This window comes from Pimephales promelas, chromosome 11, assembly GCF_988280905.1.
Source record: "Pimephales promelas chromosome 11, fPimPro1.hap1.1, whole genome shotgun sequence".
NCBI lineage: Eukaryota > Metazoa > Chordata > Actinopteri > Cypriniformes > Leuciscidae > Pimephales > Pimephales promelas.
The window spans coordinates 9,908,577-9,933,132 of NC_142779.1; the positions used below are offsets into that span (position 1 = coordinate 9,908,577).

The 24,556-nt window shown below is 36.9% G+C and overlaps 2 protein-coding genes across 4 annotated transcripts in view; one reads left to right on the forward strand and one right to left on the reverse strand.

Moving 5' to 3' along the window:
• The window catches only part of sdccag8 (SHH signaling and ciliogenesis regulator sdccag8), a 40,654-nt gene extending 39,938 nt beyond the window's left edge, over positions 1–716 (reverse strand). Inside the window, exons 1-2 of the mRNA XM_089116939.1 lie at positions 517–716; positions 59–202 (exon numbers count right to left, since the gene is read on the reverse strand). Of these exons, the coding sequence (XP_088973065.1) occupies positions 59–202; positions 517–580 (208 nt within the window). The 5' untranslated portion in view covers positions 581–716. The remainder of the gene's footprint in view (positions 1–58; positions 203–516) is intronic.
• Positions 717–987: 271 nt separating this feature from the next.
• Positions 988–24,556, forward strand: part of cep170aa (centrosomal protein 170Aa) — a 40,665-nt gene continuing 17,096 nt past the window's right edge. The window contains exons 1-8 of one of the 3 annotated variants that reach the window (XM_039671809.2): positions 988–1,172; positions 9,022–9,163; positions 11,373–11,462; positions 13,023–13,101; positions 13,668–13,726; positions 13,923–14,094; positions 16,372–16,509; positions 20,302–20,760. In XM_039671809.2, coding sequence (XP_039527743.2) covers positions 9,059–9,163; positions 11,373–11,462; positions 13,023–13,101; positions 13,668–13,726; positions 13,923–14,094; positions 16,372–16,509; positions 20,302–20,760 — 1,102 coding nt within the window. In that variant the 5' untranslated portion in view covers positions 988–1,172; positions 9,022–9,058. Of the gene's footprint in view, positions 1,173–9,021; positions 9,164–11,372; positions 11,463–13,022; positions 13,102–13,667; positions 13,727–13,922; positions 14,095–16,371; positions 16,510–18,404; positions 18,465–20,301; positions 20,761–24,556 lie in introns of those variants that run through there. The other 2 variants (XM_089116940.1, XM_039671816.2) reach the window with 2 other exon arrangements.

Here is a 24,556-nt window from a genome sequence, read left to right on the forward strand (position 1 = left end):
GAAGTCCTTTGCAATGATGATTCGTCAGAAAAGTAACATTCTTCCAGCATGATCGTACCCGCTTCACTCTGTTGAACTAGCATACAGGGATTTTTCACTGAGCTGAGCATCTCCTGCTGCTGCTTTGGTTCTGAAGACTCAGAGTCAGTGCTGTGGCTGGCCAACATGCTGGAGAGATGCTGGATACTGCGGTTGGCTCGCTCTTAAACATTGAAATCACACATACACATTGATTTTATAGCTTAAAATAAGAATAAGATAACATGAATTAAATAACCTATATAATGTATATGCTACATGTCAAATATGTAGTAACAAGTTTGAGTATTTGTGTATCTAACGTTAATTGAGTTACATTACATTGTTGCCAGTGTTTACAATGGATACTCTCCTGTCAGGGGGTCACTTTAAGTGTGAATAAACTGTTTACATCGCATAATTTGCTTTCTGTGGTATCATTTTCAATATTACAGCGTTGTGGAGAGCAACGCTAGGCTGAAATGTTCTAAACATCACCTCTCAATGTCTTCTGTAATGTTCCAAATTCCTCCTCCTCGTCTGAGTCCAGGGACGGTTTCATTGTTGCCTGAAACACGTAATAAAGCCAATAATGTGTGTTTGTAAATATTCCATACAATTTCTCATAGTAGAGTATCAATGAACGACGTCCAAAAACACGTCAACGGTTGCATGGCAGAGGTGCTCTTCCGTAAACGACGCAAAGTCAAAAGGGACTTGTAGTTTTTTAAAACACCAAATTGCTTGGGTCACATTGGAGTTAAAAACTACAAGACGGGCATTTCCGCTACTCACGATGTTATGGTACTGATCGTTTACTGTCAAAAATACGTATTATTGTAAAAAAAAATATATATACGTCCAAAGTTCATTTTGAATAAACCAAAAAAAAAAAATCTATAAAAGATTGTATACGTTTGTCATTCTATTAGGACACGCCCACCGGACTGTGTTGGAACTGCAAACGTTGTCCTCCTACTTGCCTGATTCCAGGCTGCCGTATGTCGCCGCTATTTGTTAGGAATAACGTTATTGCTGCTGAGCAACTGGGGCAAATAGGAGACGTGGGGATACACACTGGGCTGGGCTACAAAAACCGTTTAGCTGCTGCATTGAAGCCTGGGATAAAACTGACAGCGAAAAGAAGAGCAAGGGTGAGTGAGCGATCTTATAAAGAGCCATTCGTATATTTAGTGCACACAACAATACGGCATCTATAAAGCTAGCGTAATAATTCATTTGTTCGAATTTTGCCATAACGTTACGCCTGAGATGTACAGAATGCACGCTTTCCTGGGATCTGATCTTATCGTGTGGTCAAAAGGATACCGTAAATGTAATAGCAGGACACTGCTAGCCAGTTCTATCATATTAAATGAATAACACACTAGCACGAGCATCGCCTATCTTTATGCGTGTTTTTAACCATACGCTGTGTGTACTTCATTGATATAATGCGCGGAGGTATTAATAATGTGTGTATAAATGAAATAGGGAGTTTGACTATGGTGCACGAAGAGGATACGTGCACTGGTCACCAGTTTTCCCAAACGCATGGCATCTGGCTTAGTATCGTAATATTTGCTCTCTATCGCAGCGAACCATCAAAAACAACAACATTTCAGTGCTGTAATTCGGGTGTGTAAGAGATGTGGATGATTTGCCGGGCAGTGCTGCACACTGTGAAGGGCACTGCGCAGAATCCTTTGTTTTCACAAAGGCTCTTGTTTTGTTCTGCTACATCTGGCCTACATATATTTTGAATGCAATATTAATGGGACTTTTCAACGATACAAAATGTTTATACATTGTTATTACATATTTGCTACATATAGTTTTGGAGGAAAACTGTACAGTGTCAAAATAGCCATTCTTCTTGACAGTGAACCGTCCTGTGTGATAAGGTTTGATACTAAATGGTGTAGATTAATTGTTGAACAAGGGTTTCTGAGGTATTTGTTACTTCCCTAGAGTTTGTTATAACTAGCCTATGTTGTGACTGTCTCTAGTCAGTTGAGCTGCCAACTTAGACAGCATTTGTTTGTGTGTGTGTGTATAATATTGACATATTCTATTCAGTGTCCATACATTTTTCAGTTGGTATTTGAATATATTTTTAATGTCAAACAGTGACAACAAAAATTACACAAAATTCAGTTATGTGTGTTTGCTTGTCTTTTTGTTTTGGGGTGTAACTGTTTTAGTTTTGCACATTTCCCCCAGTGCATTTTGATTTACTAATCTGTAATTGGTATACCCTATTCCAATTTAGGTTATGAACCAGCTGTTTTTAATACATGTCATGGTCCACATCCTTTTTTCAGTCCATCTCCTTTTGGGTTCTAAAATGCAAAATTGTTGCTGTACTGTCACAGCCACAGTAGTAGACAATGTTTTTGTGGTTATTTAGCTTTTTTGACTACCTTTTAATTATTTCTTCTCTTGAGATAAAAAAGAAAACCCTAAAACAAAGAAAAACAGATACTTGAACGGAATGAGTTTTCTGGGATGTTTTAATTAATTTTAATTAAATAATTTTCTGGGATGTTTTATTGCTCATAAGACATCAAGATTTGTCTGACTCAGAGCTTATCCACAACCAAAACATATCACTGAGTCTGGGGCTTTCACAAGAAAATCTTTCTTTTGTGAACCCAGGGCCCCAAATCATTAATTATTTATAAGTCAGCATCATATCCTCAGTTGGGTCTTGTTGACTGACCAATCCAGTGAACTTCCTGTTGTTATACGGAAGTACCAATTGAATGTTGATTTACAAAGAAGACGGAGAGAATCACATGCTGGCAGCATTAGTTATAAACTAATATTATCAGACAATTAGTATATACGTGATAATTTCACTCCTTAATAAACCATACAAAATAACTTTGCATATGCATTTTTCAATATAATATCAAGATTTTTGTTGGGTTGCTTTAGTAGGAAATACCTCTTAGCAAACTTTTTGACTTGTTTTGTTCCTGGGTGCAAGAATTCAAAGAGTAAATATGGAGAGAACACGGTGGAAAATCTGGAAAACATCTCTGTCAACATTTCAAACTTGATGAATCCCAACAGTGTTTTGAAGTGCTTTTGAAGGATCATGTGACACTGAAGACTGGAGTAATATCTGCTGAAAATTCAGCTTTGTCATCACAGGAATGAATTATAAGCTATTTTAAAACAGAAAACACATATTTTTTAAATTATAATACTATTTCACAATGTGTTTTACTGAATTTTTGATCAAATAAATGCAGCCTCGGTGAGCACAATATACAGTATGTCGTTCAAAAACATTCAAATAAATCTTACCGACCCCAAACAAAACGGTAGTGTAAGTCACAAAATGAATAGCTCATTGTTATTCTGATTTGGTGTCTGAACATGCAGCAGAAATTCCCTTTAGTCAGAAACATTTACTGGTTGTTGATTTGCATAAGTAGGTCTGTTGTGTCAAGTATGTCATTATGTGTTTATTACCACCCAATGGACACATTTTGTTGTTTCTGATAAGGTCTAGTCACAAGAGTATTAGATTTGGATTAATGATGGATCTTTCTTCCTCCTGCCACATGCTGATGATGTAAATGAGATGTCTGCTTCTCATGGCCATATGGTACTTTTACAGCATCCCCAAATTTGCTCTCTCAGCGTGTTTTACTGCATTGGCCTCATTTTCTGCACAGAGATGTGGCCGTAGGTATAAAAATTAATTGTACTTATATTTATCATTTGTATGTAGTAGTTTAGTTGGATGATTCAAGGGTGATCTGATCACAATTTGCTATTGGCCGATTATCGTTTTGTTTGATCAGTGGTCTCTATAAAGATAGATTAGAAGAGCCAATCAGATGATGCAAAACTCGTTTATGTGCAGCTAAAATCACTAGATTCACTGGACTGGCAGTTTTTTAGGAGTTTGAAAAGGACAATCATTTGTAAAGTCATTGTGGAGACATGGCAATGACAGAAACCCTACAGGAAAAAATAGGGCTGTGTGATTTTGGTGCATTTCTTTCACAGTGGTGCGCTTTTGTTCCTCCCTAAAAGCCGAAACCTAACGTCCAAATTGGCTAAATCAGTGATTTACCAACTCTGTACAGTCTTCACTGTTTAAGACTAGATTAATCCTTCTAACTTAAATCCACTAAAGGACAATGAAGACTGTACAGTGTTGATTTAGCCAATTTGGACGTTAGGTGTTGTTTTACATTTGGTTATACTTTTTGTTGATAAAGACTGTTCTGGTTTTATTGTTAAAGGGGTCATCGGATGCCCATTTTCCACAAGTCGGTATGATTCTTTAGGGCGTTCATGTAAAGTTTGTACTATACTTTGGTTAAAATTCCTTAATAGTTGTGTAAAACAGCACGCTTTTTACCCCCTCAAAAACAGCTTTGTTCACAGTGACCTGTTTTGGTGCATGTCTTTTTAAATGATAATGAGCAACTGCTCTTCCCACCCCTCTCTCCCATGGGGGGTGATGAATGGCTAAGGGCAAAAATATGCTAATACGGGACAGTCCGTCAGTGGTTAGGGCGGAGCATGATGACATCATAGTGCTCAGAAAATCCAAACGGCCGGATTATTGAGAGATTTAAGACTTTTTGAGGATAAAAAAGTGAATGGATTTTTCTCATTGTATGGTGGTGGTTTTTTCACACACTGCAAAGATACATTTATATGCAAACACCATATAAAAGTGAATTTTGCATCAATGACCCCTTTAATTATTTATTTCATTGGAAGGCTAAATTTGTTAAGATTTGAAGCCTTCGATGATAGTCCAACATCTATTTGATCAGTGAAGTAGTTGAGTATTTTTACTTCTAGAATTTCCAACGTGTGTGAACTTTGAAGGCATGATTTCCCTATGCAGATTTCACTGATGTTCAAGTTGGTCACATGAATTCACCATGCTGACCAACCGAAAGCTACTTTGTTTGAAAGTGACTTCTGTGTGAGCTTTGCTTCTTATATTACTATACTGTTGATAATGGACAATGGATCTGAGTTTGGGACTGGAATTTTGCTATGTGACTGCACTTTTAGACAATTATTGGAAAGGCATTTTTGAAAGGCACAATGCATTGTATCTCATTTATTAATATCAGATGTGGAATAAGGTGAATGGCACATACACTGTCACACACACAACACTAAATCTAGCCTATTACCTTCCAGTGCAAACATCACCTTGAATTAACTGAATGAAAGACCACTGTTCACTCTGTCAGGCCCACTTACTGTATTCTTCTTAAGCATTGAGGTTGTCTGTGGATCGTTTTCTCTCCCAGCATTAGCATATAGAGGTGCACTTAAAATAGATTAGCGTATACTGTCTGGTGACTAGTCAGAAATGTAGTCGATGCCTTCCTAGGTTTGAGACAGAAGGCTCAGATGCCCTCAGGCTTATATGTTTCTGGAAATAAGAATCCATTTTTTTTTTTTTGACAAAGCAAACCAAATGCTTTGTAAGAGAAACGGAATGATGAAGATTTCATTTCTGAGTGCGGTGTGTTAGATGAAAGCAATGAACCGAGACAATAAAATGAACAGTTTGTGATGCCTCAGTGAAGAGATACTAATGGCAGCAGTGAGAACATTGCATTTTTCATCGTTGTTTTAACAGTGTTGTTATAATTCACAGTTTAGTTGCCTTGCAACATCAGTTCAAGGACTTGGATCCTTCACTTGTCATTCACAGACACAAGGACTTCACTGTATAGCGAAACGTTACATTTATGAATGAGCGACATTCATGTCACATTGCATCAGCTGTACTTAAACCTTGTCTGTCATGAAGTGTTAATCTCACACAGTAAGTTTGAAAAGGATAGTTCATCCCACAATGAAAATTCTGTCATCATTAACTCTCCTTCATGTAGTTCCAAACATGACTTTCTTTCTTTTGTGGAACACAAAAGGTGCATAATACTCATGCTCTATTCCATATACCGTATTTTTTTGTGAAATAAGTCGCACTTGGTCAAAATTGCACTGTTGAATCTAAATGTGTGCATTTTGTGTGCGTTTTTGCTTGACATTGCTTTATATATGTCATATATTGACTTTTTTTGTCAAAAAATGCATTTTTTGGGGATGAACAGTTTCTTTAAGAACGTCTGTTTGTCTGATTGGGCTGCAGCAGAGAAGGGTCAGGCTAGTACTCATGGGTCATGATATGAGGTCAGGGAAATTAGGGAGGACACTTACACGGTTGTGTCATCATCTGGCTGGAGATCTCATTAGATGGGTGTAGACTTCATGCAGAAATGCAAGAGAAACATCAGTCTGAAAAGAACATGTTTTACTTTTATGTGTAGTACAACAAAAAACACCGTAATCCGTCCCATTTTAGTCATTCCAGTTGTTATTCCTCATTAAAATGGTGGTTTCCTGCATTGCTGTTTCTTTTATTCCAGAGTGAATCAGTGCCTTATTCCTCTTAAAGATGACAGAGATTCAGAGATGTGCAGGAGGAAGCGTTAGCCACACTTCCTGTGCATTGCATACACACTCCGTCAACCCAAAACAATCCATCTCTTCAGACATTGAGGCGGGAGGATGCAGTCACAGCCAGCATGGTGAAATCACCCTTTCACCCATTAAAAACACCATATGTCGCTCAGTTTGAAAGAAAGGGGGAGCTTTTTGGGGCACAGAGCTGCTTAAATAGAAAGTAATGCATCTATTCGGCGACTCATGAAATCTTAAGCATACGTGTGCTTCTAAGAAGGTGAAGCTCACTCCAAGAGTAAAGTCTGCAGATTTGCCTTCTCGTTTTTAAGCTTTTAAATTAAGTCTTTAAGTATTCTTATTCTCAAGATTGTCTCAGCAGCCATGCAGGGATTGTGATGGGTTTGAAGATTGCGATTGGTTTGAATGCATGTGTTCATCAGAAGGTACTGACGACCAACATTCTCCTGCTTCCAAAGCTCTTTCATGTCTTATTAAAATAAAATGTTATATCGCACCACATCAGAGCGCCAATGCCACGTTGTGCTTATTCCTGAATTCCATGGGTAGTTGACGGGTATAAAGGCTTTCCTGCGGTTGCTCGATTAATGCTTGTGTTCCAAAAAAGAGAGAAGCCAGCTGCTGGTATTCAGCTATTTCTTGTAAGCTCCCAAGCTAAAAACGTATTCCTGTTCAACACATTGACCCGATCCTAGAGCCAATATACCTCTGTTGCTGAATAAAACACTCACAGGGTTTAGTTTTGGAACTTTCTTTTTTTTAAGGACTGGGCTTTTCAAACAAAATACTTTTTTTGTTGTTATGTAATTGTGTTATTATGGAAGCTTATTTCTGCCATGTAATAAAAAAATAAATAAAGGAATTGCGTGATAAAAAGTTGCAAATCCATGTTATAAAGTAAATATTGCAAGGTATAAAGTCGCAGTTGCAGAATTAAGTCAGAGTTACAATTGCGAGTTATAAAGTCAGAAATGCGTGATAAAAAGTCGCAATTGCGTATTATAAAGTCAGAGTTGCGGGATATAAACTCACAATTCAGATTTTTTTCTCACAATTTTGCCTTTATAACACGCAATTGCGAGTTTATATCTCATAATGTATATAAATGTCAGAATTGCAAGTTCATTTCTCACAATTCTGACTTTATAACTTGCAATTGCAACTTTATATCATGCGATTCTGAAAAAAAAGGCAGAATTTTAAGATAAAAAGTTTATTCCGTGGCAGAAACAAGCTTCCATATGTTATCGCATTAGATGCAGGCTGACAAAAGAGTTAATTATACAACAAATTTAAATACATTCTTATTTTTCCCCTTTAATATTATTATACAAAAAGTCTTATAAAAGGAAGAAATGCAGACCTATAACTAAAGTAGGCTATATATTTGTCAAAAAGTACAGAATAGACTAAAGTAGATCATTCTCATTACAAACTTGAAAAAAAAGAAAAACACTAAACAATTTATTATTAGATTTTCATATTTAGTGTGTTAAATTATGTAGATTTAAAACATATTGGTTACATCTAATTTACATCACTAAGTAGACCTTTAGAATGTATAAGTGGAGGGCAGACTCACTCAGCTATATTGTATTTCAGAGAGTGGATATTGTGTTCCAGCTCCTCAAGCAGTATAATCATAATGCGCTCTCAGCAAACATGGGGTCCATTTATCAAAATGGTACCCATTATTGATCAAGATGTTGTCATAGTGAGACAGTATGCTAATAAAAAGGTATTTTACAATATCCAATGTGAAGTAGCCTTAGCTGCTTGTGAGTACTCTGAAATTAGTGGTGAGGGTCTTCCAGGTGACAGACGTGCTTTCTTCAATAATAACAGTTAAATAGAGACTTGTTATTGTAGGTCAGATGTCAGTGAGACCCACTCTGTTTTTCGTTTGTCCATGTGTTTGAGGTTGTTCATTGCTGTAAATAACTTGATGATGAATACCATTGAAATGCATGAATCCTACCAATTGTATACGTTGGAGTACCATGTATTTTGTCAAATAAAGGAGGTTCCAGAGTATCACTGGGTCACTTAGAAGGGGCTAGTGGATTTGTATGTCAGGAGGATACATTAAATTCCTCTTCCCAGACCATTTGCAGCTGTAGCCCGAAGCAGCTGAATGTGACCTCCTTTTCATAGAAAGGGGAAAAAAAATCCCAGAGCCCAGTAGGGTGTGCAGCCAAATTGCCTACATCACTTCCTGCCGCATCTGGCAATGATCATAGGCAGTGAGGGAGGAGGGAAGCGTCCCAGACTTCTGTAGCTTCAGAAAAGAGTCAGCATACAGCAGATTTCAGCGCGGTCTAACGGATGACTCTCTCTCCCTCCACCCACATTCCATTGTCGGTTCAAATTTAAACGTCTCTGTGGGACGGACGTGATCTCTTTATAAAAGCCCAATTTTTTTTATTAAAGTTTTGTAAAAGTTTCTATGGAGTAAGAAATGGAATATTATTGATTGAAAGTTTTTTCATAAATGCCTCTCTTTCTTTATCTGTCCATCAGGATGACGTAGGGACTGAGGCTGGAGAAGAGTGCAGAGATGAGCCTCACGTCCTGGTTCCTCGTGAGCAGCGGGGGTACGCGGCACCGGCTGCCCCGCGAGATGATCTTTGTGGGTCGCGATGACTGCGAGCTTATGCTTCAGGTCAGGAAGGGTGTCTCTCAGTTAAAAGTAAAACTACTAAAAATGATTTCGTTAATTGAAATAAAATAAAAATATCACATGAAAAAATTAAAGGTAGGGTAGGCAATTTTTTGGAGAGGCTAGCAATTGGGAGCTAGCTTTGAAAGCAGAAGATCCCACCCATCCTTCAGAACGTCTCCAAAGCCACGCCTCCGTATAGCAGAGAGCAAACAAATGCGTCAAACGAGACTGCGTTAAACTACATCATGTCTCAAAGCATATAGCCTAACATTACAATACTAATGAACATAAATAACTTGCTGCAGGTTAATTTCCACAAGTATTGTATGGTCCTACGCCTTCCACAGACCATAGATATACCATTAAATACATTTAGACCATTTAACAGTGATTGCAATCTGGATGTTAAAGGGTTAGAATAGAAACATTGATAATAATAAGAAATGTTTCTTGAGCAGCAAATCAGCATACTAGAATGATTGCCGAAGGATCATGTGACAAAGAAGGCTGGAGAAATAATGATGAAAATTCAGCTTTGCCATCACAGGAAAAAATCACATTTTAAAAATTTTTGAAAACAGCAAACATATTTCACAAAATTACTGTTTTACTGTATTTTTAATCAAATGAATGCAGCCATTGTGAGCATAAAAGACTTTCAAGAACCTAAACTATTGAATGTTAGTGTACTTCACAAGCTCTGTGTAATGATCATAGGAAGGATGGAGATTAAGTCAAACCCAGGAGGAAAGTTGTGTTCCTAAGTGGCATGACTGTTACTATCTACCTCAGCATCAGTATACATGTGTTAGTCATGCTGCTTTATTAATAGAAAGTGGGGCAAACAGCTCATGATGTACTTATAGTTGTACTCCAGTGTCAAACTACGAGATCATAGACTGTAATGCCAAACATTGAGAGAGAGAGAGTGTCAGTCATATCATTAGAGAGCTGAGTAACCTGGTCAAACTACAAAACAAACTTGACGTGTCACGACACAAACTGTAATATCAGCCACTTGAAGAAAAGCTGTGTACTGTGTAACTCATAACAAAGCGCTAAATACCTCTCACAACACATACAGTAGCACCTCTGAGGTGAAAAGGGCCATCTGAGGGCTTGAGTTAAAGTCTCTAATGGAAATATCTTCTTTGCGCCTCAAAACAATAACAAAAAGCCTGTAGTGAACGCAGGCTAGCATAAACTGCTCATAGACTAGCCTTTAAAATGGTGAGTAGTAGACTGTAGATGAACAAACTGACTCTGGGGTTTCAGACATTTAAAAACTAGTCTCTGGGTAGACATGAACGAGGCTTTGTTTACACAGGAAACCCCCATTTTCCTCTTTGACCCTTTCATGATAGGGTCAGGCATAAATCAATCTAATCATGTGATTGCGTTACAATACATTTAGTGGTCACATGGTTTGTCTCAAAATAGATTGGTAAAGTATTAGATTCCTTATCACTGAACTGAGGATGAGTGGCTTAAAATAGAGCCACTGTGCTCATGTACACTCATTTTAGGTGTGTATATATAGGTTCTACACCTTAAACTTCTGTGGTTGGTTACATTTATTTGTTCATTTTAATGTTTGTTTTATGCTGAGCTACTTACACTTTGGAGACTGGCCTTTCCTCTAGTGGATCACCACATTGTTAAAATGAATATACAGTGCCTGAAGATGAATTAAACCATTAATTTTGACATTTAACCTTAAACAATTACCATTTTTTAGCAAATATTAATCAGCAAAATACAGTCAATTCAATCTTTTGTATTTTTACAATAGGTTGGAAGATACCCCCACTGAGATTTTGCAACATATTCAAGTTGCTCAAACTTACTGTGTTGACCAACAGAAAATAGCTTGGTTTAAAAGTGAGTTCTTTGTGGGGTTTGCGTCATACAACTCTATGCTATTGACAATAGACAATGGAACTTTTTTGTCCGCAAAATTTGATGTGTCTTCACTTGAGGCTACAACCAATCTGTAATACATGTGTGAGAGAACGTTTCTCTTTAGATGTCTGGTATGTTGCAAACGTGAGATATGTCACCTTCAAATTCTATCATTGCTACAAGGTGAAATACTTATGTGACTGCATATGAACTAGCTTCCAATAATAACAAATCTATGAAGTGATAATGCTCAGCACAAACTGTTTAGGGTAGTAACTCCTGCTTTTTTACCTGTCTGTTGTTGCAGTCTCGCAGTGTAGACAAGCAGCATGCAGTCATCAACTATGAGTCCAGCAGTGACGAGCACAAAGTGAAGGATCTAGGAAGCCTGAATGGGGTGAGTAAGAGTGAAAGTGAATGGAGTGGGACATTGCTGATAAATAAATTCCACTGCCTTTAAATAAACAAATTGTGGAAAATTGTACAAAGCATGTAATGTGCAGGATAATGTACAGTCAGCAAAACATTATTATAAAAACAAAACAGGCTAGGTTCTTTAAAAATTTCCATTTTATGTATATTTAGCCTCTTGTTGAATCTTGACACAGATTAAATACAAACTTCCCTCTTCATACTTGATTCTTAACCTGGTAGTAATATATTAAGGTTCAGCCTGCTTTTCCTGAGTCTGTGCTCTATGTTTGTGTTAGATTATGTCTGTCTGTTTGAGGTCAGCAGAATCTTCATGACTAAATCAGAACTCATGGGGCCACTCACACAAATTACAACCTCTTCCTGTTGAGTCATGCTTAAGAATTCCTCTTCCTGTCCTGCTTTGGCAGGAAATGGCTATTATAGTGTGTGCAGCATATTATCCACCTTTTTTTTTTAGCAGTTTCAGTACCGTTTACACTTATGTTGACACAGGATCCCTTTTCAACAAAACCCTCACACAACAAGCCCAGGCGTTGCATGAAACTACCATATTTCTTTAGTTGAAGTTGGCACATGTTGAAAACTGAACTGAATGAAGGGAAATAACGTGCAGTCAGCCACTGAAGAGCATGCACAAATTCTCCAACTGTGACCCCACATTCCAGAAGAATATCTTAAGGTCTCTTGATATTGTTGGAAGGACAGAGGAGGAGATTGATTCAGCTTTTCAATGGAAATTTTAAACTTGAATGCTCTTTGTCAGTGCGATTAGCTCCCCCTCATTGTTGGGCTTTGCAGGAAGTGGCTGATATTTGAGACAGAGCAGACCTTACAGCTCACTATAACCACCTTGAAGGTTTTCAGACTTTGTGAGATGGCTCTCACTGTAGTGATATGTTTAGAGGGATCTGTAAAACATTTGTTCACTGAACTTTTGAAGTCGAACTCATTAAATAATGTCTTGCTGCCTTAATGAATGGCTGGTGAATGGGCTGTGTATGGGGATCTTTAGGTATAGGTACATTCTGATGGGGATTTGGAAATCAATGAGATTTTTAGATTAAACCATAAGCTTGTCATTATTGTTCAATTTGTATAATTTTAAAGTGGATTTTGGAAAAAGCCCAGATTGTGCTGTTTAATCCTCTCATAAATTGGGAAAGGAAAGTCTTTGTTTTGTTTTGTTTCAAACTTTCCATTTTTCCTGTATAAAATAGAATATGAAATCAGATTTAGTGTTTTGTGACTTGGACCTTTCTTCTAATGTTTTTAATTAAAATTGTCTTTAAAGATTCTATAAACAAAACAGTTCATATCCATTTGTCTATTCTCCAAACAACTTATCCTATGTTATCCTTATCCTATATCCCATGTAGGGTACATTTTGTGAACTAGAAATTAACTTCTGATTGAACTTCTAACCCCAACTGTCTGTGCGATTTGAACTTTTTACAAAAGTATTTCAACCAGTATAAGTAGAACAGCTCTTTATGTGAATTTTATTTGTCTTTTTTATTTTCAGACATTTGTAAATGATGTCAGGATCCAGGAACAGATGTACATCACTTTAAAGATTGATGACAAACTGAGGTTTGGATATGATATCCTTCAATGCACTTTCTTCTGAAAGCTTTCGAGAATTAGGGCCAGATTTGATAACAGTTTGCGCCAGTTCAAACCCTCTTTTGAAACGAATCCTCTTCAGGATTTACTAAAGACATGCAGTGAAAAAATAATGATGAAAAATCGTGGTCAGCTATTTTTGCAGCTGACCTTAATGCATATGCATTTGTAGGAGTTTCACTTTCAGATGCTAAAGGAGAGTATTTAAATAATCATGCAGTGTGATTTACTAAGGTTTGCAGTAGTCAAATTACTGGTATTTGCACCATTGTTGCTAGGAGGAGGCACCACAGATCACAGAGAGAACATAGTAGAAGGAAGAAAACTCTTCACTCATTTTCATTTATTTGGAATGCCAAAGTTGTGTGTGTGCATGACAAAACATGAGAAGTAGGCCTAGATGTATATGGTTTCATGGCCTAGTATTTGTAAATGTTGCCCATGTGTGTGAAGTGGCAGAAAGTTAATTTTGAGCCTTTGTGTGAATGTGTATTTTCATTCAACATGTTTTAGCTATTTATGAGTCTTCCTTAACTTGACTCACATACCAACCTGTTCACTGTGGTGCGTGGAGAGCTACATGTGCCAGAGGAGGCTCTGAAGGTAAAACAATCACTACATCTCTGAATCTCGGTTAACATGGATAACAATATGCTGGTTCATCAATTTATAAAGATGTTGGCACTTGTAATATCAGAATTGAATGTGCCTGTCTTATGTAATGCATTTATCTTCCTGAAGTAATGTCTAGTGACAGGTTTCTGGCACTTACTGTGTTCTTCTCCCTCCTTTCTGCCAGCATGAGAAGTTCACCAGCCAACTTCAACTGGGCAAGAAGCCCACCAGTGCAGAGCCCTCAAAATCCCCAAAGTCTTCTCCAGAAAAAGCCAAAGTGAAAAAACCTCCAGAGCCCATTGCTGAAACAGCAGGCAAACCTGCAGAGGCAAACAAAGGCGATGACAAGATGCAAGGTAAAAACCATCTTCATGATGTCAGGGTGTAAGCTATGGATAATTGTATTTGTATCTATAAACTACTTTGCAGGTGATGCAAAACAATGATTCATCATTAAATAATGTGACTCTTTAAAAGAGTAATACTGGACTAGCCACTATGGTACCCCATCTGACTTATCCATTGTCCCTTTTCACCAGAGCAAGGTGATACAAATCAGCTCGGTCTGTTTTTATCTAGGAACTGGCTAGCAGCAGGTGTAAGTGAGCTTCTGTCATCTCATCTCAGGTCAAGCTGGCCCAGGGCAGGATTCAGAAAATCCATTAACTCTCTTCATACAGTAGCAATGCACACATTTGACAGTCGTGAAAGATAAAAACGTCCCTCTGGCTATAAGATAATCGGGCCGATTTGGGGCCCAATTCTCCCCTTCTTTCTAACAATCCCAATTATCTTGATGGTTCTATAGATTATCTTATCAGATTTTCCTGTGGTGGGATGTGTGTTAAAGGGATACTCCACTTTTTTTGGAAATAAGCTCATTTTACCACTCCCCCAGAGCTAAACAGTTGGGTTTTTCCGTTTTTGAATGTATTCAGCTGATTTTTTGATATTTAGAAGAATATAAGTAACCAGACAGTTTCTGGTCTCATTGACTTCCATAGTTAATTTTTTTCCTACTATGGAGGTCAATGAGACCAGAAAATGACTGGTTACTGATATTCTTCTAAATATCAGAAAATCGGCTGAATGGATTCGAAAACGGTAAAACTCAACTGTTTAACTCTGGGGGAGTGGTAAAATGAGCCCATTTCCGAAAAAAAGTGGAGTATCCCTTTAAGACTGACTGAATCTGCTTGGAAGAACATCAGGGCAGCAGTGATCTCAAATTGTAAATCATCATGTTTGTGATCTCCCACATTTAAAAAATCTTTTAGTGTCGGCCAGCCTTAAAGAGAAGATTGCAACTGTTTTTTTTTTACCCTGTAATGGAAAATGGAAAATTAAGGATGACATTGTCAACTCTTAATGGCTAGGACAGTTCCATTAATTTTCCATTGATGACCATTTGTGCTATGGGCATGAATGACACTTCAAATCATTCAGCTTGATGAGGAGAGGTGTTCTTTTCATTTTAATCACATAGACTTATTCACAGAGTCATATCTAGGTTTTAGCATATTAGAGAGTATAATTGGGATGTGCTCTTTTGACTTAGATGAGTAAGAAACTACCTATCAGCATGATAAAAAACCACTGAGAAGACCTCAGCAACCCCATAGCAAGCTCTTGGTAACCACCCACAAAACTATTATTGATGGTGGCTACTTTAGCACAGTCTAGCACCACTAATTTTTCTTTAAAGTATGTCAAAATGTATTATAAAATGGACAGTTCTGGTCCTTGATTATGATTGGCTGAGCAGCATTCGGAGGTATTGTAAAATAATCTATAAACTCACATCTGTGACCTCATAAAATCAGTATTACTGCGCTGCTTCTCTGTGTTTCTTTGACAACACATTGCTGAAGAAGTACATTACTTGAGCAAACTATTATTTGTTATCGATAGATTATTATTATTTTTTTCTTTGCTGTAGCAAATGGCCCTTATAAGCTTTTATAAGCTAAAATCACTGTAAACCACAGCTTCATGGGGTTTATTTGAGACGTTAACCCATCCAAACACACATGTAGTTTATGTGTTACCCTATGTAATTAGAACTGTGTCCAGCCCTGTCGTGAACTGCTGGGTATTTAATAATAGGGAAGGGAACAGCGCTACGCCCATGCCTGTTTTTCACACATCAGTGTTTCAAGGGTGGGTAGCATTTAACATGCACTCTTATCTCATTGCCACCTGGTTATTTCATCCTGCTAATTGTTAGGCTTGTCTAAAAGTCCCTTAGCCCCCGGCTGTTAAAGTTGCATGATCCATCTCTGAATAGCACATGACTGCAACACTAGGAATCACTGAATCAATATCATTGAATCAATTCACTTGAGTTTGGAGTGATCCTGTACAAATGGAAAGTGTTCTGCCCTCCACAGATCAGAAACACTTATTTAGTTTCTACTTTATGAAATTAAGGTTCAGGTTTGTTAACTAATGTTTACAAATGAAAACTTACTGTAATGTGTTATTTTATTCATTCATTCAAGTATGGTGAGATCAGTGACATATGTAAACACGAACGCGAATGTATGTATGTAATACATGAGCATTGTGTATACTGTATGTATATTAATCTTTGTGTCCTCAAAGCAAAGCTAATATTTTCTTCTCTATAACAGGCGATATAGCAGCCTTGCACAGGGGAACCCCACTGTATGGACAGCCATCCTGGTGGGGCGATGGGGATGCAGATGATGAGAATTCCTTTAAACAAGAGAATAAAACATCTGGAAAGAAGCAGGAGAACAGCGGGACAGGTAAGACATCCCAGAATCCTTTTAAACACTCTCTGTTTGCTCAAAATATCATTTGAATTATATAACTTGTATTTGATTTGGCATACTGAACAAATATCTAGTATTTTTGTCTTCATTTATTTTGTTTTTCATTTGTTTCCATAAAATTATTTCTGTCATCATTTGTTTTCCATACAAAAATTTAATTTTATCAAATGAATTTTATGAAAAGAATTTACACTATTTTTAAAATAAGTCTCTTATGCTTTCCAAGGCTGCATTTATTTAATAAAAATAAATGTAATAATTTATTCCTGTGATGGCAAAGCTGAGTAATCAGCATCATTACTCCACTCTTCAGCGTCACATGATCCTTCAGAAATCATTCTAATATGCTGATTTGCTGCTTAAGTAGCAATTCTTATAATTATCAAATATAGAATGGACAAAAAACTATGATAGAAATATTTTGTAACATTAATTTATAAATGCTACTGTCACTTTTCATTATTTTAAAGCATCCTTACTGAATAAAAGTATTCATTTCTTAAAAAGACAATCTTACTGACCCCAAACTTTTGAAAAGTATTGCATCTTCATTTAAGTTTGTATTAAGTACATTTATCGTGTTTTTAGGATATTTAGGTCTTTAACTGGAAAATAAGAAAAAAAAAAAATTAACAACAATCTCAAAATATCAATCCTTACACATGTCTATATGTCCAGAACATTTCTGATTCATAAATGGCAGAGAATAAGTAATTTTTCCACAAACTGCTAAATAAGACAGCCACATGGAGATGTTTACCAACACAGTTTGAGCAGATGTAGACCAAAGAGGACCATTGTCTCATACAAAGGGTTTGTATTGTTTGCTGTTTAAGCCAGGAAAAGAGCGTAAAATATGCTGCTGATTGAAACTGGCATGTTGTAGTGTGCTTTGATCCAGGGGTCCCATTAACTTGCTCCGTATAGGAGTAATGGGATTGTAGATTACAGAGGCTTTACCACAGCAGGACATCATACGTTTGCTACAGACACTAAACCAGACAAGTGCACTCAATAGCAAAGAAAAACATATTGTGCACTTCATCATCACACCATTTTGGTTTATGTGAAGTCAGATCTAGATAATATAATTGTAGCCTGGCTTTGTGCAGCATGTAACATGGCCTCAGCATTGTGCTCTAGCCTCTAACAGGTGACATGTTATATTCATCAAATATTCGATTAAGTATGGTCATATATATACTTGAACAGAGAGTTTGCCCAATGTAACCCACTGTAGCTTGATTACAACTGCACATGGAAATGTCTAGATTACGAACAAGATATATTAAAAGTTATTTGACAAAGATCATGTGTACTACTTTTATCGTTGGCCCCAGAATAGACCATCAAATATCTTAAAGCACTCGTGCCCTTGAGCCCTCTTAATTTATTTAACTCAAAACAGCAACGTCTCTGTTCAAAGACACAAAATCTACTCCCAGAAGAAGCCTTGTTCCTTAATGAGGGAATGTTGGGTAAATATATCTCGAAGGGGTAGTGCTGGCACACTGAATGGCATTGTTTGACAAAACCTCACAGTCTTGCTCAGGCAATGAAGATAGACTCAGGTTCAGGAGACGGCAGAGTTGGCAAAGGCTCCAAATGAATCAGCCTTATTTGTATCAGACTTAAGAGAGAGAGAGAAAATCGTTCATGCAAAAGTCCACCACATCAAAGTTCCAACACCTCCCAGGGCTATTTTAGGCAGCAGTCAAGGCTGGTTTTTCGAAGGCAGGGACTCACAGGCCAGCGTAGGAAAGGAAGAGGTAGAGAATGTAAAGGGAACCGTCTCCCTTAAGAAGTGAATAGGTTCATTTGTAGACAGGCCCAGCCCCCACCATCTCCATTGTCACGGAGGCGTGTTTGCTTTCTCTTCTGTGACACCAGCGCTGTTCATCACAGAGGCAGCCACACATGCTAGATTTGTAAGTATTTTGAGTTGTTGAGTTGTACTTTATCAAGCATATAATTCATTGAATGTTAACTTGCTAGAAAACATGTATAAGACCTTGTGCTTCATTGGAATTTTCTTTTGGTTTCTTTGGTTATACTAAGCAGATTCACAGTAGTTAAGTAAAGTTGAATTTTAATAATGGTTAGTGCTTTTCATTTGACTGGATAGTTGTATTTTCTAATTTATCAGAGATTTAGTTAAGCTAAAGGGAGGATAAAAAGCATTTTTGCTTTGGTTTAGAAGAGGAAGTGAAGAGTATTTTTATAAATAGGAAGTTTCAGCTGCACTCTGATTGGTCAGAGGAGTAACTAGACATACATTTAGGGGTGTTATTGTGGAAATTTAAGTGGAACTGATTCAGATGTGTTTCCGTGCCTGTACATTTTCTAAAGTTCTAATATTTCTTTAAATTGAACTGTGAAATCACACCTCATAATCAGTTTAAAGGGAGAATCTAAACCAGTGGTTCCAAAACCTTTTGCGCCTCGACTTATCTTTTAGGTTCCAACAATCTTAGACACACTCTCTCTCTCCTACATCACAGGATTAACATACTATTTAGTAAATTCCATTATTAACTTTTTTTTCCAAATGCCATGTCAAGTTAAAAGTAGTTCAGCCCTGAAAAGTTGTTTTGGTCCATTCGGTTGTGTTCCACCTAGTTAGTTTTGAACACAAAAACACATCCTGTGTGAATGACCCTTATGAAAATGTTGAAATCCCATCTTGGATTGTTTGTTTGGTCTAAATGTAGGCAAAAGCTCTAAATCCTGCTTTGCACAAATAAATACATGCTGACAGTAGGGCGTTCAGACAGAAATTAATACTTTAATTAAGCATTCAAAATTTTAAATGCTGTTCTTTTGAACTTCCTCCTATTCATCGAAGAATCTTTATAAAAATTATTAAGCATTATTAATATTAAACGGTCTTCAACATTGATAATAATAAGAAATGTTTCTTTAGCTGCAAATCAGCATATTAGGAATGCAATGGCTGCTGAAAATTTAAAATATATTAAAATAGAAAACAGTTATTTTAAATTGTAATAATATTTCACAATATTACTGTTTTATTGTATTTTTTATAAAATAAATGCAGCCTTGCTGAGCATAAGAGACTTCTTTTTGAAAATGAATGAATGAATGAATGAATGAGGCATTTATATGGTGCTTTCATATGTACTATTGTACAAGTACAAAAGACACTACAAAAGAAATCTTACAAACATCAAACTTTTGAATGGTTTTAAACAGTTAATATTTTAATATTTTTTACATTTGTAATATTTTAACCACAAGCTTAATATTTAATACTGTATGTATGTATATATATATATATATATATATATATATATGACCAAAGTATAGCTCAAAAATAAAAAATAAAAACAATTTAAAAAATAATAAATAAGAAGCTGTTCGTAGAAATCTCCATCTCTTGCGAACCTCTGATCTATATATCAGACACAGTGTCATTTTTTTTTTATCTCAAGCCAGCTAATAGAATGAAAATTGGTAATATGGTGTAGCATTTGTCAGACTGTTTGTCATTTCCAGAATTTAGCACCATGTCTAGGGTGTCAGAGCATCTGTCCTCAGCCAATTATGTTGTTATAGTGCCATTAGCCGTCCCATTAATTCTTGTCATGTGACAGACATTAAACAGTGACTTTGTCCAGACAGTGATTAAAGTCCACAGTCTTGACATTTATAGCTAGCTGATCAGATTTTGTTTGCTTTGAGGCTGTGACCCTTAACTCATAGATGATGCTTATTTTTCTTCTCTTTTTTTCTGTGGCCCCACAGAGAGCAAAGAGACCAAGCGGGGTGATAAATCAAAGGAAAATGGTCTGGGGCCTGTAGGCGCTGAGCCCAGCTACTTTGAAATTCCCAACAAGGAGGGACAAATGGCACAGAACAGCATCCATGAGATCCCAACAAAGGACACTGAGGGCGCTGGGGCTGCAAAATCAGCCACTGGCAACGCCTCCGCACAGGCCAACACCTCATTCACCATTGAGTTTGATGATACTTCCCCAGGGAAGGTCACCATTAAAGATCATGTGTCTCGTCTACGACCTAAAAAGTCCCCTCACGTTGGAGGTAAAGACCTCAGCACCCTACAGGCAGCCATCATGGCCTCTGAGAGCAAGGTGGCTGACTGGCTTGCCCAGAATGACCCTCCTCTAGTGAGGCGAGAGTCCACAGAAGAGGACAGTAAGAGCATCAAGAGTGATGTGCCTGTTCACCTCAAGAGGCTTAAAGGTACGCCATTACACATATATTTATTCATTTAGCAGATGCGTTATCAAAGCACTGTTATGCTATATTAAAGGTTCCTCATTTTGTTTGAGAGGTCTCCTACAATAGGTTTACATGCATCAAAGGTCAACAACACTTTCATTTTCTCATTATATACATTGCCCATCACCTCATTTCTCAACCTGAAAACGTTTTGTTCAAAGATTCAGTCTCTCTAATCCCCTCCTTTCTGTGAGCCTACTCTGCTCTGATTGGTCAAATGGCTCAGTTTGTTGTGATTGGTCTGTGTCGGAAATGTAACACCTATTACCATATCTGAATTTCAGCTCTGGAGGCTTCCTCAGAGCTTGATACAGTGATGTCTTCTCGACATGTCGACCTCACAAACCAAACTCTTCCAGGCCTCAGCTACAACTACAGTGTTTTAGGGTGGGTCAATGTTGACGTTGTTTGCGGTCAGCCAATAAAGACCATAGGCTGGCATTGTGCATTTTTTTTTACATTGTTATAGGTGTGTAACAGGAAATACATCAGTATTACCCCACTCATGAATTTTTTAAGCTACTGCGTGTCTTGAAAAAGGTGGTTGCTAACAAGTGGCTAATTGGGACTACAGAGGCTTTTGAGGAGATTAAACGTCATTACACGAACAGGCAACTCGCTTTTACAGCCTTTTTGTGCTTATAATTGTGCTCTTATAAACTATTCTAACTCAAACATTCTGGGAAATTGTTTTTAGATAAAAACGGAAAGACTTGGAAAGTAGTGGTGGTGCTATTGAGTTTGTGGGACCGTGGTGTAGTCCGTTTTTCTTTTAGCTTTTTACTTCTTGCGATCTATTTAGGCTTTAAAATTCATGAAAGTTTGGTTCATTCGTGGACAAAATGTGCAAGTATCATAAACTTTTGTTGATCACAGAGCTTGTTTTTAACAATAAGCCAAAAGCCTATGTGTGATGCTAACTGCGTGTTGGCCTTCAAAGTGATGTCATACCTGCACCACTCTATTGCTGACAACTTGTTTCAGCAGTTCAGAATCGATTGTTTCTTTTTGACAATGTTTCTTATTTGTCATGCATGCACTTTGTTATTTAAACCTTTTACATTCACAAACAACTATATTACACGCTGCATGAAAGGTAATATTCGAAAAGGCAAAATATGAGCACTTTAAATGTGAATAATACAAGCAGAAGCAATAAATCCAAGGGAGAAAAAAATACATGTAGTGCTGCCATAGCAAAATAAAAAGAGTAGTTCATCTTTAGAATAGAAAAGTTAGTTAGTGCTTTAATGGAACAGTGTGCATAAAAATGAAAATTCTGTAAATATTTTCTTGCTCTTCTATCATTTAAAATCAATATTTTTTTCTGTGAAAGCAAATGTGTAATGAAACATTATGAAGCTGTTTATAGTGACCAGGGACCAAAATGAAGGAGCAAGAATACATAAATAATCACTATTTAAATATGCAATTAGTCTTCTGAAGTTTTCGGATTGCTTTATGTGATGACCAGTCCAAAATTTAAAACATAAATTAAATTCCAGCCCACATTTATGTCTAGAACGAAAGAATGTGTTTTGGCCTCCATGACACCATTTTTTTCTAGACACAAGCCATTATCTGTGAATAATAAGTTGTTTGTTTACTTTGAAATATAGAGTAAAAGGGTTAAGAACTGCTTTCATTGTTCTTTTTTTTTTAGCTCGAAATCCCTGGGTCATTATAAACTGTCGAACTGCGAAAGAAGATCTTCCAAAATGTTTACTTTTGTGTTCCACAGAAAACATAACATATGCGGGTGGGTAGGACATTTCCTCATGAATTTAAAGTCTCAAAGCCATAAGGGAGATTTTAATAGTCAGTTCATAATGAATGTACTCAGCTCAGAAGAGATGAGTATATGACAGAGGAAGTACATACATAGTGCCTATTTTGGGAGCCCTGAAGGGGAAAAAATTGCTTTGACTTTTCTGTCATCTTGAAGCTTCCTAAGACAATGCCTATTTTCTTCACTCTGTTTCAAAAATGTATATGAGCTGTGATGTGGAGTCATGCAGTGAATTTGTTTTTTTGGACATTTAATACAATTAAGTCTCTGAAATTAATTGTATGGCCTTCCACTCCTTTTCATTAGCTGCTGTACTGTAGACTTTCTACATTTTTCAGAATTTCTCAAGGCTGTTAAAGGGATGCAGTTAATGATGACATCAGCAGATTGTACTGAACTCGTGTAGCGTCAGCTGCATTTCCCATTCCAGGGGATTATCTGCCACCTAGCACTTTAAAACCCCTTTTTTTCTTTGCACCCACTGACAGAGCTTAGCAAAGATTGCGGTTAAAGCTCGAGTTTCTCCTTAAACTCTCCTTAGGGAGCTATTTCTCTATAGCCGTTGCAGAACTGCGTCGTTTTACGTTCTATTGATTAGTCTGTTTCGTGATTTAGCTAGGCTTTGTGATCTACATTTATACAAGACATTATTTCAAAAAAACAAAATCATCATCTCCTTCTATGGGATGCTTCCTTTCGGTATGACTTTTCTTTGTGAAAGCTTCAGCATGTCACTTTGGGACAGGAAAGCACGCTCAGCTCGCCATTGCTTGATTCTGTAATGAAATGGGTGGTAATTTATGAGAAGCGTGTGCTTTGCAGCCAATTTGAGAGCGTATGAATCCACATGTGAGCTCTAAGCAGGACTCATTATTGGTGAAGGCTGGTGGACAATGCGGTCTATCCAGTCTCAGGCGTGGTTCTGTTAGTGCTTGTGTTTGCGGTTGTCTTTTGGAAGCTGCATTGATGCTGTTTGTTTTGTTGGGTGCGATCTGAGGACTGGTGAGTTCAATTGTTCTTTCGATTGTCCACCGCTGAGTTCGAATTTTGTTTTGATCATTTGAGGAATTTGTTTCTTGTTTGAGGTGGGACAATAATGTAATGGAATTTGGAAAACATTAATATAAAATATGACAAATATTCAAACTCATGATCTCAGCAGAGTTGATGTTTTTCAATTTCAGTTTATTTTTAGTTAGTTTTAATGGTGCTGAAACGGTTTTCATTTTAAAAATTGTTTTCAGTGTAGTTTTCCATTGCACCATACTCGGTTATTCATTTTATTTAAGTTAAGTGTGTATGTTATTTATTGTTTGAGGACATTTGGAGAACTAATTGTCTTAGATTTCTTTGTAACTTTAAGCTGCACATTATTTGTTGCAACTCTTTGCTGAACTCTATTATATTATTGTGGTGTCCTTGATTTCAGATTTACCTACCCTTAAAAAGCAAACTGTGGTGGGTTGGTTGATTTACATATTAATCAGATTCCCCTTTCTGTCTTATTGGGCAGAACAGACACAGTCTGAAGTCAGGCTTGAGAGGTCTTTTTTTTTTTTTTTAAATCCATAAGTCTATTTAGTTTTCGGTAGTATTGTTTTGTGTTGTTTTTATAATAGTTTGTTAATAATAAAGTTGAATCTCAGATGATGAAGTAGATACTTTACTGTTTGAATTTGTAGTATGTAAGATTTGTTTTTAAAGATGTCTCCTATGTTCACAAAGGCTGCATTTATTTGAACAATAACAGTAATATTGTGAAATATTACAATTTAAAATAACTCTTTTCTTTCTGAATATATTTTATTTATATATATAACGGTAGTGTACAGAGCTTGAACGTGAGGCAGTAAAACAATAATACAGATGAATTCCTGTGTTTGAGTAATTTAATGCACGTTTGTTTTGGTGTTATCGGACTAGTTGGAGTAAATGCAGTCTGACTCATAGAGGGCTGGTGGGGCCAGC